This window comes from Chenopodium album, chromosome 15, assembly GCF_948465745.1.
Source record: "Chenopodium album chromosome 15, dcCheAlbu1.1, whole genome shotgun sequence".
NCBI classification, from domain to species: domain Eukaryota; kingdom Viridiplantae; phylum Streptophyta; class Magnoliopsida; order Caryophyllales; family Amaranthaceae; genus Chenopodium; species Chenopodium album.
The window spans coordinates 32,625,848-32,641,492 of NC_137848.1; the positions used below are offsets into that span (position 1 = coordinate 32,625,848).

At 35.3% G+C, this 15,645-nt stretch overlaps 1 protein-coding gene across 7 annotated transcripts; it reads right to left on the bottom strand.

Annotated features, from left to right (window-relative positions):
- Positions 1-3,170: 3,170 nt before the first annotated feature.
- Positions 3,171-14,792, bottom strand: LOC145583094 (retinoblastoma-related protein). 7 transcript variants are annotated; one of them, XM_081640231.1, is made up of 19 exons: positions 14,623-14,791; positions 13,917-14,020; positions 12,836-12,940; positions 12,424-12,566; positions 12,234-12,330; positions 12,088-12,134; positions 9,398-9,596; positions 9,093-9,159; positions 8,779-8,958; positions 8,500-8,693; positions 7,325-8,198; positions 6,652-6,808; positions 6,442-6,514; positions 5,064-5,258; positions 4,835-4,951; positions 4,587-4,731; positions 4,407-4,513; positions 3,722-3,837; positions 3,171-3,642 (listed from the first exon to the last, which is right to left on the bottom strand). In XM_081640231.1, exons 2-19 carry the CDS (start codon positions 13,995-13,997, stop codon positions 3,498-3,500), a joined length of 3,042 nt encoding a protein of 1,013 aa, XP_081496357.1. In that variant the 5' UTR covers positions 13,998-14,020; positions 14,623-14,791; the 3' UTR covers positions 3,171-3,497. The 7 variants fall into 7 exon arrangements, 5 of the variants coding, with proteins under 5 accessions (XP_081496357.1, XP_081496358.1, XP_081496362.1 ...); XM_081640232.1 differs by lacking the exon at positions 13,917-14,020 and having other exon boundaries at positions 14,623-14,792; XR_014100037.1 differs by lacking the exon at positions 3,722-3,837 and having other exon boundaries at positions 3,505-3,642; positions 4,407-4,508; positions 14,623-14,792.
- Between the last annotated feature and the right edge of the window lie 853 nt (positions 14,793-15,645).

A 15,645-nucleotide genomic window follows, 5' to 3' on the forward strand; every position in this document is an offset into this window, starting at 1 on the left:
GGAAGAGGCAGCGTCCTTGCCGCCTGACTCCCCCAGGATTGAGTCACTAGGGGTTGAAGGGGTGCCACCCGGAGAAGATTCCGCCTGCTCCTCCGAACCCTCATATTCCTCATCCGGAATAATTTCATCAACGGGCACTTCCCGAGCGCGCCGCTTTCTAGGCTTGATAGCCGTCTGTTTGACTCTGGCCATGGTGTCCTGCATAGATACAGATACGGAGGGATTCGAGGATGAGGAAAGCAGGTCCGAGTGTCCAGAAAAGGCACCCCCGGTTCTAGATTCAGTCGTACCACGAGACCGACTGAAAGACCTAGGCGGTGTCGTGTGTGTCAATGGAGAGTCCATTTTTATTTTGGAAGTGTAAGTACACAAACGGGATAAGTATAAAAAGCTGGAGGAGAGTAGAGGCGGTTACCTTTATCTTAACTCTGGAAAATTTGAAAACTGCTATAGACGGTGACCTGATGTGTTCCTCAAAAACGCAGACGGAAGCTTCGATACTCGTTACAGGCGGGGGTAGAGTCTTTCTCTCTCTAGAATTCTCTCTTTCTCTCTCTAAGATGTAAAAATGAGTAAAGTGAGAGGAAAGAGAGGAGGGTAAAACCCTATTTATAGCGGGGTAAAACGGGGGCATCCCCGTCACACCCTAGAAGGTGAACGGTCTTTTTACTGTTCACCACTCCTGGAATGCCGCGTGTCACAGGCACCACGTGGCCTGCCACGTGATACCTGTGAGGGGAAAATATTTTGGGTAAAAATACCCTAGACATGTGGACCAATCAGAGAGGGCCACGTGTCAAGCCTAGACAGGTGCACTTGGGCCAATTATCAGCAGACACATGTCAGCCTTAGATACCTGCTAGAATTGCGGCCTTCAAGGCCCAATTCCCTAGAACGCTGCAAAACGGCGCAACCACCAAATCTAGATCAGAATGACCTAAAAGAGGGCACCTTTTCCAATGACCCTATAAATAGGGAGATATCCCATTTTTGGGACACATTCAATCATTTATTATACCTACCCTACATTCTCTCACATTAGAGAAAACACTGATCTCGCAATCCGAGAAGATCTCCTTTACTTTTCGCACCTTTTTTACCCTCTCCAAACACGTTCTAACTTGATCGTCGGAGGCAGAGCTCCAACCACCCGGAGTCTCCGTTGTTTTGCAAGTACAAGCGCAGTTGGACTAGTTTTCGAGCCGTAACTCTCCTGAGGGACAAAAACACCCAAAACAAATATTTTAAATAAAATCAAATAAAATTTATAAATTAATTAAAAATACGGAGGATTACAAACAATACAAGTATAATAATTGGATAATCATAGGGTCATTGAAGGCGGAGGCCATGACCAATAGAAAACACAAACACACACAAAAGCACATGATTAGCCAAGTACATACAATCTACAACGTTCTAAACCTAGCATGCTCAACTAATTATAGTAAGTGAACATATACAACATGAATTAATTAATTAAGACCTCACACTTAAATAATTTAATTAATTCTAATTCAACATACTCACTAACCAATTTCAATCACTTTGACTCTTTATATTTAATTTAATGAAATTTGGATTAAGCAATAGACACGGTTGTCCAACCATCAAATCATTTTGGTCAAATGACCATTAAATAAAAAGATAGTGCAGCTGCAAGAATGGACGCGACTCCATTCCCACAAAGTTAGTCTATGATCCCATCTAAATCTCTTCGCAAAATAAAATATAGATATCAAAAGAAAAGAGGATAAATTGATCAAACAAGCCTCGGAAAGTCATAAGCTACCACCGTGTACCCCAACCCATAATTGTCAATATTCTAGACGTGCACACTTTCCACAGTTTTATTGCCTATCTACTTGCACTTTACGCGATTGTAGCTTTAATTAATAACCGACTCTTACAATTTAACCATATACAAATCATCATAAAAAAAAACTCACTTTTTGTCTTTTTTTTATCTTATTTAAGACAATAATTAATGATCACATTAAAAATTAGCCTTTAAGTGCTTTAAATTCTAAAATATCAGTTGCTTGTTCTGTATTATCAATTGCTTTTCATATGCGGTAACTGCTAGTCCAGGTACTTGAAGACCGATAGCTTTCATGAATTCCAAAATACTAGTACGCTTTCATGAAGATCGATAGCTAGTTAAGTAGATAAAACTTCACTATTTATACTCTGTAGGTAAATGCTTATAATCAGTTTTTTTTTTTTTTTTTTTTTTTTTATGATTTTTTATGATTTCTTTAGTACACCAGATTGACGGAGGCAAAGAGAGAAATTAAGAGTCTAATCACAAATGTAGATTTGAAGAATATATTATGAGCGTACTAATATGATTTGTATTTGAATTGAGTAAAAAAAAATGTGGTTGTAAACAATTCAAATACAAGTAATGGTTTTCAATGTCTCTCGCTATGGACAAATCTTGAGGCTTTGAGGGAAAAATCTAAGTAAAACCTGAATGTTATAATCTTTTCTTTTTATGTTGTATTTAAATTGGATCGTTTGGGGCTTTGGGCATGAAGTCATTTTGATGAATGCATTATCTTTCATTACATAGTTAAAATAAATTAAATTAGAATGATTTTGTGTTTTATATATTTCCGGTAGAAAAAGAAAGTATTTGGATAATAAATGACCACATAGACCATAAATCAGCGGTATCTATACTAAAAGGCGTCTCTAACATCCACATGTCACATAAGACCCCCTTACTACGCCACATCGTCCATTCAAGTACTCATTACGTCACGTGACTCTCCCTTCTATTGATTTTCATTACATGTCATGCACTCATAATAATAAAATAAAAATAAAAAATTCTCCACAAGATTTGAACTCATAACTTCTAATTCTAGTTCTAATCTTTTGAATACAAAATATTAATATGTAGAAAATGATATGAATAACAAATTTAATAACAAAATCAAATCATAAATTACAATGCATATTAATGATCAGTTAGTTTCATGTAATAATCTGCGACATTGCTCGGGCTCAAAAACTAGTTTGACGATTATACTCTATTAATTTTGTAATTTATTACCCCAGGAGCAAACAATTGAGAAAGTAAGATTGAGAATGTAAGAATCACGTAATCTCGGAGCATCGTCCAGACTAACAACTAGTTTATACATATACTAACTTTAGATAGCTGTATCTAAATCAATATTTAATGAAATTTATATTCAAAAGTTGAAGAGGAGAGGACCTCAGTTCTTGGATCAATATCTAACAATGAGGACAGACGAAAGAGGCGATAAACACATGGTAATTTACACTTTAGTAAAACAGAGGCAACCAATAACATAAAACTATTTACAATAAAAGATAATACACAAGCGTCTGAAAGTGATGGCAGCTATGCTAAAAACATACAGCGCTTTCACTTCAGGTCTGGCTTTTAAACAAAAATGAAAGAAAATGGTTGTAGACAAGTGTGAGGACTCTAGAATATACATCATTCATGTACAACCGCTTAACTAAGAATCAGGCTGTTCTGTTTTCAAGGGCAATGCAGATGAGATAGTGGCACAGTTTCCATTATGGATGTAGAGACTGTTAGCCACAAGAGTGTCGCTTACCAGCCCAGCATCAGTATCAAAATTCAGTACTCCCCTAACCTTCCTGTGAAGATAAGAGGTGCACAATCAGCACCATCATATAAAGCATAAGTCTTACTGAAGTCAGTGAATCAAATCTATACCTATTTAAACGATCATTTATTGCAGTCAGATCTTTGGAAGGGCTTTGAAAAGCATGAGTGCTTTCCCCCACACAAGCATAGAAGCTCTTTGAGCTGTTTGAAATTAGAGCGTCCATCTACAGTGGAAATTGTGAAAATCAAATATGTGAGAGTCAGTATTTAGTGAACTAAAACTATTTGGCAATGTCAAAGATGGCTTAGAAATTTATTGGACAAGAAGCGGCTGTGAAACTTGGGTAGCAGAGCCTTGCAAAAGGATATAACTGAAACTGCACTAGATTTGGATTCCAAGTACAGATTTATATTAAATCCCTTTAGATGAATCTCGACTTATTTATCCATGGCTACTTATATACTCCCCTTGTTATTTTTTTATTTGCATCAGTTTGACAGGCACATTTGCCGAGAAGATTCAATTTTGACGATTAATATCCTTAATTGTATATTAGTAAAAATTATAACAAAATTATATTATGAAACTAGACACTGACTAATCTAATGATATATTATATAATAACATTTATTAATTATATAGAGAAGCCAACCATAGTATGTGAATAGTGCAAATATCAAAGTGATGCATTTTAAAAAAAACCGAGGGAGTACTTAGTCTTCTAGTATGCCTCAATTTAAATCAAAAGAATTAAAATCAATATAAATACTTTGTATGAGAACTAATGAGTACCTTGGATGAGCGCAATGGTGAGACATAGACATTCTTTGACACTTTCTTCGGAGACATGTCAGGAAGACTTGGGAATGTAGATAATTTTGGTGACCCAGGGCACTGACCTAATTAACAAGTAAAAAAATGAAGCTAAGCCTTGCTAACAAAGAAAAAAAAAATACTCATCACAAACCATACCATCTTTGTCATTATTACTCTCGGGAATTAAATCAGTTCTCGTGCATGCAGCATGAGGTCCAAGCTCAACTAGAAGAGGCTTTACAGAAGGTATGAAGACCTCGTTGTAAAACGTTATGATGTCAACATGATCCTGCCCTTGTCTCTGTTAGATGATCAAAAGAAATCTTAGATTTTAGCCCCCTTACCAATGAGGTTAAAAACACTTGTTAGCTACAATTAAGCTACGCAGCTTTCACAGAACTTACATTTCTGCGTGAAGAAGACCAGTCAACAAATACACTGCGAAAAACTTGGGGTTTACATTGAGGTTGCTTGCGGTAGTTTAAAATAATCTCCTTGAATGTAAGCTCATATTGAGAAATCTGAAAAAACAAGCAAAGTCATTCAAAATGTTCGAGAAGCATGATGTGAGAGCCAAGTTAAGCCTCATTATATTTTTGAGATTTGTTTTTAGTTAATTTAACATATACAAACCTTTGCGACTCCATAGACAGCACACAGGATTATTTGGTCAATGTGGCGATTAAAAAAAAGTGAAGTCCGCTGATAAAGTATTTTCTGGAACAGACAATATACACTTTCCCTCAATTGCTGAGTCTCAAATTGCTTGTCAGGCTTTTCTAGCCTTTCAATGATGCCATTTATTCTGACAGCAGCCAACTTCACAATCTGATACAAGAATGCAAAATATCTCAGTGACAATTCCAGCAGAAGGTCCAAATATCCAAACCATGCAACAATTTTATATGATACTTCAGTTTTTATTACTTGATTTCACACTTGCCAATGTATTATTTCAATCACCAATAAGTTTAATTACCAGTATGTAAAAAAAAAATTATAAAATTTGATATATGAATATATGAATAGTGGAGTATATGAATAGTGTAAAAGTCAATGTGGAGTATATGAATAGTGTAAAAGTCAATGTGTTACAAGTAAATAAAAACAGCGCAAGTATTTTTTGAGGGGAAGGGAGAGGGGCCGAGAAAAAGGCCACTGAGTAAAAATGTGAAATTCGAATACAAGATAAATGAGTGGCATTTAGTAAAAGGAGCCAAATCAGGCAGCTAAGTTGGAAGTTGGATGAGGAAGAGCAGGGACAACAAAGACCAATGAGAAAAGTGAAACTCTTATGCCAATAACTTATTGAAACAAAGAGCTGGTATCAGAGTAAACAAGTTGATTTGGTATATATATACTAATATATCTATTTTAAAAAATTAAGAACTGGTTGGCACTTGGTCACTTGAAAATACTAATATATCTATTATATTGAATGGTATTTGGTTAATGGAAAAAATAAGTATTACTAAAGTCTAAATAAAATATAATAGCCAAAAAAAAAAAAAAAAGAAAAAAAGAATATTTAAAAGCCAAATAATAAAATTAAATTAAATAAAAAAAAAATAAAAAACCTATTAAAATTTGCGTTTTTTTTTCATCTAACAATCACATTTATAACCGGGTTCGACTTTCAAGAATTGGTTTCAATTCCTACAGCTTTGATCGGGTTCGCGGTTGTGCTCACCCCTAGGCACAGGCATTGTGCTCACCCCTAGGCACAGGCATACTCAAGGCTTGAAGAAATTGCCATCTAGTTTCGTAACAAACTGTAAAATTCAATATAGCTGAGTCAAGAAACTCCACAACCAGAGCTCACCAATGATCAAAGGCATTCAATTTGCTGCTAAAAAGCATAAGTCTCTCAAACGTTACTGAAGAACATATTGATCCCAAATACACTAAAGGTCAGTAAAACTAAGTCAAGATACTCAAAAAACAGAGAGTGCAAATGACCAAGAGCACTCAGTTTGCTGCTAACATGCACTAGCAATCTAGCATCTCATACCTTACTGAAGAATATATTGATCCCAGTCTCTGCACAAGTTTCTCCTCCACCACCAGGACTCAGCCTTGTTGGACTGAAAAACACCAAAATCCAAAATTCAAATATATCTTCCAAATTAAAGTAACAGAAGAAGCCTTTTCCAAAACACTATTAATACATAAATACATATGAATTTACAGGCCTTCCAACTAAGTTAATAGTTTACAGTACCTTGCAAAAGCAGACTGCAAAGCTGGAGGAGTTAGCTTCTGCTTGAGGTTGTTTATTAATCGATCCTTCACAGGTGATGTAAAAGAGTTGCGTTCTACAAGCATGCTACGATACTCTGTGCAAGCTCTTTTTGGAGACCTAATATCTCCATTTGTTGCTACAAATGACACCACAGAGATAATATAGTCAGAAAATTTGTAATTTACACTGCAATAACATATCACAAAACTAAAGCAAGTACCAACAGGTGAGAGTTTGACCACCCATAGATCTCTACTTATGACACAATACTATCTCAATCCCTTGCCTAAACAATGCAATCTATATGGCAGGAGACTAGGAGAGCAGAGAGTCAGAATATGCTTATTTTGATACAATATATGCAGGGAAGCGCGATACGTAAGAATCCCGAAACCTGCATAATCGTCATGCTAAATTTCCTAGAACCCTCTCTTTTCAATTGTTACATAACCTAACAGCGTACAAATTGTGATAAGCTTGCACCAAAGTGATTCAGTCATGAAAACTACATAATCAATGAAGTCACAAAACCCCATATGTAAACAGCTCAGAGTCTAAATTCACATTATGTATTTAATCAATTATTTGAAGATGTTAAAAACCGAATATATTTTTATTTTGTGGGGGGAGAAAAATAAGATGACTGATATACCTGCTGCAATCTCATTATTAAATGATGGCAGAGGAGGTAAGCCTCCAGTAGACATGTTAATATGTACAGCAATTGCATCTAGGGAGGGCATTGGCTCAGCCAGCAATCCGAAACGATTTATATCAGCAGACAGAGCTGGTCTTGCAATAATCAAAGAATTGTACATTGAGGAACCTTTTTCCCAAACCATGCTCTCCAAGAGTCTCTCTTCCAAGGAATTTAAATGCCTTCTAAGCTCTCTTGGAAGAGAATCCTCGTGTCTGATAAAACTTTCAATCACCTTACTAAGATCAAAAGCTGTAATCCCAGTTTTCTCTAATACTGCTGGAAACAACATTGTCACTGTCTTATGAGTGGCCAAAACCAGCTCTGCAGAACATGCAAGCATGCATCTGTGAAACCTTTCATTGGTTAGCAAAGAGGTAAGATTATTTGCATGCAACTGAGCCTCTGCCGTGCACATTGCCTCCAAAACCCTGTAGTACAGTTTTAAAGCTTCCAGCCGTCTTTGCTGAGCCCATATGTTGTCCGTCAAGTTAGAATTTGGTAGACTCCCAGAAACACATCTCTCCCCAAGAGCACTATTAGGAAAAATGGCTTCCATAATAAGATGAGCTCTACGTACAACCTCATTACTTATATTCCTATCACATGACATAAGGTAATTCTCCAGCTCAGGAGATGGCTTGGATGGAAGTGGAGAAATGTAAGTACGAAGCCACTTAGCAGTTGTCATTGCAGTGCTCACTGGTGTAGATATCATTCTTATGTTGACACCACCACGAGCCCCATTTACATGCAGTGAAGGTGATCGGCAAGGTGAAAGTGGACTTCCAATTGTTTTCGTTGGAGAGGCCATTGCATCTAATTGTCTCTGAGTTTATGAGGGAAAAAAAGAAAGAGAGAAAGAAAGGATCATTGGAATGCATTAAAACATTACTCCTTACTATCTAATGAAATAACACACCACTTCAAGCCTTTCCAGTTTATGCTGCAGTGAAAATATAAATCTTTACACTTGTAAAAGTTAATTGAGGGATTTATAACCATTCTCCAGGTCCTAGGTAGGAGACTCAAAAGTGCATGGGGAAAAAGAAAATGATATAAATCATATAATATAGTGTGATATTCACGCAGGGTAATATAATAAATTTGCACATTAAATAAAAGATTACCTTAGCACCACTTATGTTAATGGCACCTCCGGAAAGACTCCCTGATCCAAGTAGGCTGTCATCCACATTAACAAAGACTCTTTCATCTATATCACCCTTGTTCCAAATTGCCGCATCATAATCTTTCTCTAACATGCTAATACAATTTGGAAGTGACAAGTCTTCCAACAGATCTTCAAAGTAAGTCAAATTATCTGCACTCAACAAAGATAGTAATTGAGCTAACCTGGGCCAAATTACTGTTAAACAGGCATATACAAGAGCATAAATCTTACTGACCTGGGTCAATGTTGTCTAGATTTTCAGTCTTGCATTCTGATGCTGTACATGGTTTTTTCTTCAAAATCTCTAAAATCAATTCGTTAGCTTTCTCCATCATTTGCTTCACCTCATCTTCAGAAGTGTCATATTTTTGGCAAAGTGACGCGATCAGGTTCACACCTCGATCACTTTTCTTTTCTGAAACAGAAATTTATTTCCATCAATTTAATGCTATCCGCAGATAGTAGTGTTACCCCTCCTCTCTAAACACCAAAGGAAAGAGGCTAATATAGCCAAAGAAAGAGAACATCAATCTATTATGAGCACTGTACCAAATAATGGTGAGTCGAGAACATAGAACTTCCTCAACCGAGCAGGGATGTGAATGATCAAGATAGCCTGCATTAAATTTAACTTTTTAAAAAGGCAGCTACCAGTGAAATTAATGTATATTCAATTGTTCAAGAAATTGACATCAATATAGAATCCTGATTAAGAAAATAATCACACTATACAAACTCAGAACACTTTGTAAACTTGTTCCTTCATGTTTCTTGCATTGAATAAATCCTTTAGAGAGGAAAGGTCCCGCAATTCTACAAGTCAATACCACAAGAGGTGATAAGTCCTAACTCACCAATACAGAGACTAATCCATTAGTGCAGGTTACTAGGTCCTTAAACCTGCTGAATGCATGGACACGAAGTGCCAGAAACAGCAGCCATCCAAACCTATAATAGTCTGAAATGCTATCAGAGGAGGAGGTACTTGCATCAGCAACCTCCTTATCAGCTTCATTCGTCTTGAAAAATTCTTGATATGCTCGCTTGTAGTACCTTAAAAAGACATGACACAACAATTTTCCCAATAAATATCTCACAATAAATTTGTTCAAGTAAATTCTGTAAAGGGTGAGAAAATGTTGAAAATTCTAATATATCATAGGATTTTTTTGAAAATAAAACCACAAATTTTAGAAAATTTTGATTATAACACCACATTTTCTAAAACTTTAATTATAAAACCACAACAAAATCAAAAAAATTTGATTCCACCACCATCTAACAACTTTTTGGATGGAATCTATTGAAGGGACCCACAATGGACACGTGTCAATACGACATTGGTTAAAAAAAAAATAAAAATTAAAACAAAAATTAAAAAAAAAAAAGAAAAACTCCTAAACCCTAACCTAGCCACCAGCCCACCACCGGCAACCATGAACTGCCGCCGGCAGCCCCAAAACCCTAACCCAGCTCCACCGTCGGCACCCACAGCCACCGAAAAACCCATCGGAGCCGACCTTAAATCATCCCAGCCACCGAAAACCCACCAATCAGTGGAAACCACCACCACAAACTGTCGAAAACAACCACTTCCATTCATCTTCGCCTCGAAATCGATAGATCTGGGGCAACAAAGGTTGATTTCGGCCGGTTTGAAGGTGAGGAGTAAGTCCATGGGCTATTTTCGGGGAGGGGCAAAGGGGCTAGGTGGTTTTCACGAGGGGGCTACGGTGGTTGGGGGTGATTTTTCAGGGAGAGGGAAGGGAGAAAGGGATTTGCAGGGGGGCTAACGTCGGTGGGGGTGATGGCCGGTGATTTCGCCGGTGAAGGAAAGGTTTCCGGCGGCAGCAGGGGTCTTCGGCGGTGGAGTCACGGCCGCCAGTGGTAGGGCTGGTGGTTGGGTTAGGTTTTAGGAGTTTTTCTTTTTTTTGTTTAAATTTTTGTTTTTATTTTTATTTTTCTTTTTTTTTAAACCAATGTCGTATTGATACGTGTCTATTGTGGATCCCACTAACAAATTCCATCCAAAAAACCGTTAGATGGTGGTGAAATCAAATTTTTTTGATTTTTTTGTGGTGTTATAATAAAAGTTTTAGAAAATGTGGTGTTATAATCAAAATTTTCTAAAATTTGTGGTGGTATTTTCAAAAAAATCCTATATCATATTATAAGGTAACTTAACATTAGAAACAATTGATTCCAAAGGGTTCATTGCATAAATGATAAATGTCCCCCACACAAACTGGAATTTGAGTTCATCGTTATGATAGTGCATGTATGCTCATTCACAACGAGAGAAGATTAGAAATGCTACATAGCGCATATATGCTCTGCTATGCCAAACATGATATTAACATTAGTAGTGTACACGAAGTATGGCTTTCCTCCCTTCCTAGTTCCCACAGTTGCATTTAACAAGGTTTGTATAGTGCCCAATAATGAAAAAAGATTTACTATTCTCAAGTGTTCAATCTGTCTTAAAATCCAGTCAGGGCTTATCTTCTTAGTTTCCCCCTCATACAGCTTACATTATTAGAATTACACTGGTGCATCATCAGTTTGAGAACATTTAGATGTGGTAGACAACTAATAAAACAATCTAACTTTCAATTCAAACACTGACAGTTTCAAAAGTAATTAATGCCTATACAAATTTTAAAAATCCACAGATTAAAAAAGAGAATAGATAAGTTAAAGAAAGGCCAAGAATAAATAAGCTGCACACAATCTAAACGAAGATGGGCTAAGACTTAATTTTGACACTTCAAGCTTCAACTCTAAAAACCCTATTACAATTTTTTATTTTAAATATAAGGGCAAAAAAAAGATATAATGGAAACAATGAGAAAGCATATACATTATGACTACACTATTATCCAATGAATCAAGGATCCTAGTTGTCGACTACAGCTATAGACCATAGGAGAAACAATAACAGATTTAGTGACGCAGTCTTCAGAATATAGCACGAAAATTTCTATGGCTAGAAAAGTGTAACTCCAAGGCAGGACTCTGAGGTTTAAGCCGTTTAACAGCAGGTCTCTGCCCATGGTAAAACTGTAAAAGCAAATCAGATAAGTAAATAACAGTTTACCCTAATATGTCATTCTTGTCATAATCAAATGAAGTTCTTTGTTAAATATGAACAGAGTAACACCTATATAATGTTTGTGAATAATAGTTGATGCTTAAGCCGTTTACTCCCAATATTATTTCTCTCTTTACATAAACTTAACATTCTTCAACAACATGATCAACAACATCGCAGCTCAATTTACTATGTCCGCCATAGATGGTATAAGGGAAATTTACCAAATAAAATGTTTACAGTACAGCCTTACAGGTTTACATGATAATCACATAAGAAAGACAAATATCACAGCCATCAGCACAAAGAGCTCAGGGACTTCAGTTTTAACTATATTTATAAGCTATGCAGTAAATCTGGCATGATTTGCAAAAGCCCAGTTTAACTGAATTTTTAATCCAAACAACTAAGACATATACTCAGAAAGAAAACCAGTAGAAAGAGAAGGCCTACTTGCTTAAAAGGCTCAAATGCACAAAATTGGCCTGCAACTCTTTCACCTGATCAAATAATGAGTTAGCATAATTCTCAATCAAATAAGTGGATACTCCAATACATTAAACAAAGAAAAGGCATCTGAAGTCAGATGTTCCACATACCTCAAGTCTCTTCTCCCAATCTTCACCATACATGTTACTTAAAATTGGGCCAACCTTAACAATAAACTGAGGAAACTCTTTGAAAAAATCTACAAGACTGGTAAAAGAAATAGAAACAATCACATCCTGAACAGCAAATACAGTCCACTTATATAAACGTCATAATCAAAATCATAGGGTGACAAAGTACTTCAACTTCACGGCTTTTAGTATCTGACACAAAGTAACTCCACTCTGATTACCACCTTCATTCTTATCACTTGAAGTTCCCTCACCCAATCTCTTACTGATGTAGATAGCAAAGGCAAACATATATCTCTCTAATTCGTCTGGCTGATATCAGAGATGTGCAGAAACATAAGAAATTGAAAGTAAACGTGAAAAACCAATAACTATTATTACTTGGACTCTTCATTTCACCCAGTACCTGAAGTACAATATTAGATAATCTGAAATGGAGATGGACACTTCATTACTCCATTCAGGTAAAAATTAAAAGACATAAGTCAGACACTTGGACATTAGACATGGACCCAAGTCCAACACAAGTACCCGAGTCCAAGTAACATAGCTTATAAAGCCTACTCAAGATGAAAAGATACCGTTGTGCTTCCGATAGGCGACACATTATTCAACAAAATACTTTTGCTATCAATAAACAATTTCAAGGCGTCCGAAAACATCTTTTCATCCAGCGAAAATTGGTTCTGCAAATAAGTTTAAGTACAGTGTTAAACCCCAAATCCTGCAACAAACTACATATGAACGACAAAAATTGAGATAAACTTCATTAAATAATTTCTTTCTCGTGTAACAAACAAAATTATCCAATTCATAAAAATAACTCGAAAACGACAACCCGTAGCAATTACACTGACACAAAAACACCATGATCACCATTCAATTATCACTCTAAAACCCTCAAATTTCACACAAGTTCACAAATTATACTTTACTCTAGGGTTTCATATTCAAATATCACTCTAAAACCCTCAAATTTCACACAAATTCACAAATTATTCTTTACTCTAGGGCAAGAGGGGTGGCTGCCCTGCGAGGAAGAAGAGGTCTAATTTCATAGTTCAATCCTAACATCAAAGGGTTGTGCACTACATTAGCAACCAAATTTGATTCAATTATCAAACAAATCACATAATTTTAGAGATATGTGATTCAACTAGGCTCATAATTTTCTTTTCTAGCAACATAATCACTGGTTATGATCTTTCATAATCTTAGGGTGATAAATTACTTCAACTTCACGACTTTTAGCATCTAACACAAAATAACTCCACTCTGATTACCACCTTCATTCTTATCACTTGTACTTCGCCTCACCCAGTCTCTTACTAATGTAGATAACAAAGGCAAACATATATCTCTCTAATTCCTCTGGCTGAAATCAGAGATGTGCAAAAACATAAGAAATTGAAAGTAAACATGAATTACCAACAACTATCAAAATAAACTATGTTACTTGGACTCTTCATTTCACCTTAGTACCCAAGTACAATCTTAGACAATCTGAAATGGAGATGGACACTTCAATACTCCATTTCGGGTCAAAATCAAGATATAAGTCGGACACTTGGACATTGGACATTGGACATGGACCCATGTCCAACACAAGTAACTAAGTCCAAGTAACATAGCTTATAAAGCCTACTCGAGATGAAAAAGTACCGTTGTGCTTCCGATTGGCGACACATTATTCAACAAAATACTTTTGCTATCATTAAACAATTTCAAGGCGTCCGAATACATCTTTCATCCAACAAAAATTGGTTCTGCAAATAAGTTTAAGTACAGAGTTAAACCCCAAATCCTGCAACAAACTAGGCTTATGAACGACAAAAATTGAGAAAAAATAAAACTCCATCAAATACTCTCTTTCTCTTATAACAAACAAAATTGTCCAATTCATAATCATAACTCGAAAATAACAACCCGTAGCAATTATACTGACACAGAAAACACCATGATCACCATTCAATTATCATTCTTAAACCCTCAAATTTCACACAAAATCACAAATTACACTCTAATCAAGGTTCATATCCAAATCATCAGACCCGTCCCTGAGCCAATGAAGAAGAGGTCTAATTTCATAGTTCAATCCTAACACTAAAGAGTTCTGCAATACATTAGCAACCAAATTTGATTCAATTATCAAACAAATCACATAATTTTAGGGATATGTGATTCAATTAGTCTCATTAATTTCTTTTCTAGCAACATAATCACTCGTTATGATCTTCATAATCATAGTATTTAGAGCCAATAGTTCAGATTTTCGAACCTTATACTTACTTCAGTGACAATTAAATTAAATTAGATCAAAGATGAACCCTAGATTGTGAAATTGATACTAAAAGAAACAACAACTTACCTCAGAAGCTGCTTCGATGAGCGATACAAGATGAACCCTAGATTGTGAAATTGATATTGAGAGCGCTTCAATGGAGAACTGAGAGAGAGAAGGGAACAAGAGGACGAGGTAATAGGCAGGGCTGTGTTCGCGCTACGTTTTCCGTTTTTTTTTTTTTTTTTTTTTTTTTTTAGCAATTCAATTCAATAGGTTGGTGCCCCATTAATAAAAGTTTGCCCCAATTATAAATGGGTCAGATCCGTCTAATAAATAAATGGTCGACACTTTATACGATTGTCCAATAGTAGTAGCTAATGGCTGAGGTTGTCGTCAAAATTGAACATTTAGTATAACAAAAATGAACATTTTCTAAGTAAACATATTTTACAATAATTTTGTATTTTTCAATAATCAAATGTTCATTTTCATGTATTATGATGTTCATTCTTATAAAATAAATGTTCATTTTCATGTCGTATGATGTTCACTCTTATAAAAATAAATGTTCATTTTCATGTCGTATGATGTTCATTCTTATAAAAATAAATGTTCATTTTATTTATACAAATTTTTGTGTTTGTTCAATCGTATAAAATGTTTGTTTTTATAATAAAGGATGTTCAATGAACATTAGCATTAATTAATAATGTTAGACATACATTAGCATTTTGTTCATTATTAAAAAAACATATTGTTGATTTATTTAATTGGTGTTAAATCATATAGCTTAATTGCAAGATATCCATTCAAGAGAATTGAACAAATCAAAGTATTTAACTTGAAGCTTAAAAAAATGTTGATGAATAAACAATAACATCGTATGTTCTTTTTTTTTTTTTTTACAACTGAAATGTTCAGTTATATAATACTTCCTCTGTTTTTTCTAATTTGACACGTTTCTATTATCACGTTTGCCAACGCATATTTTTAACGCTTAATAACTCTTATTATCAACATTGTAAAATTATAAAAAATTAAAAAACTAAAAAATTAAAAAAAAAAAAAAAAAAAAGTGGATATTAATAAATTATATATCGAGACAAT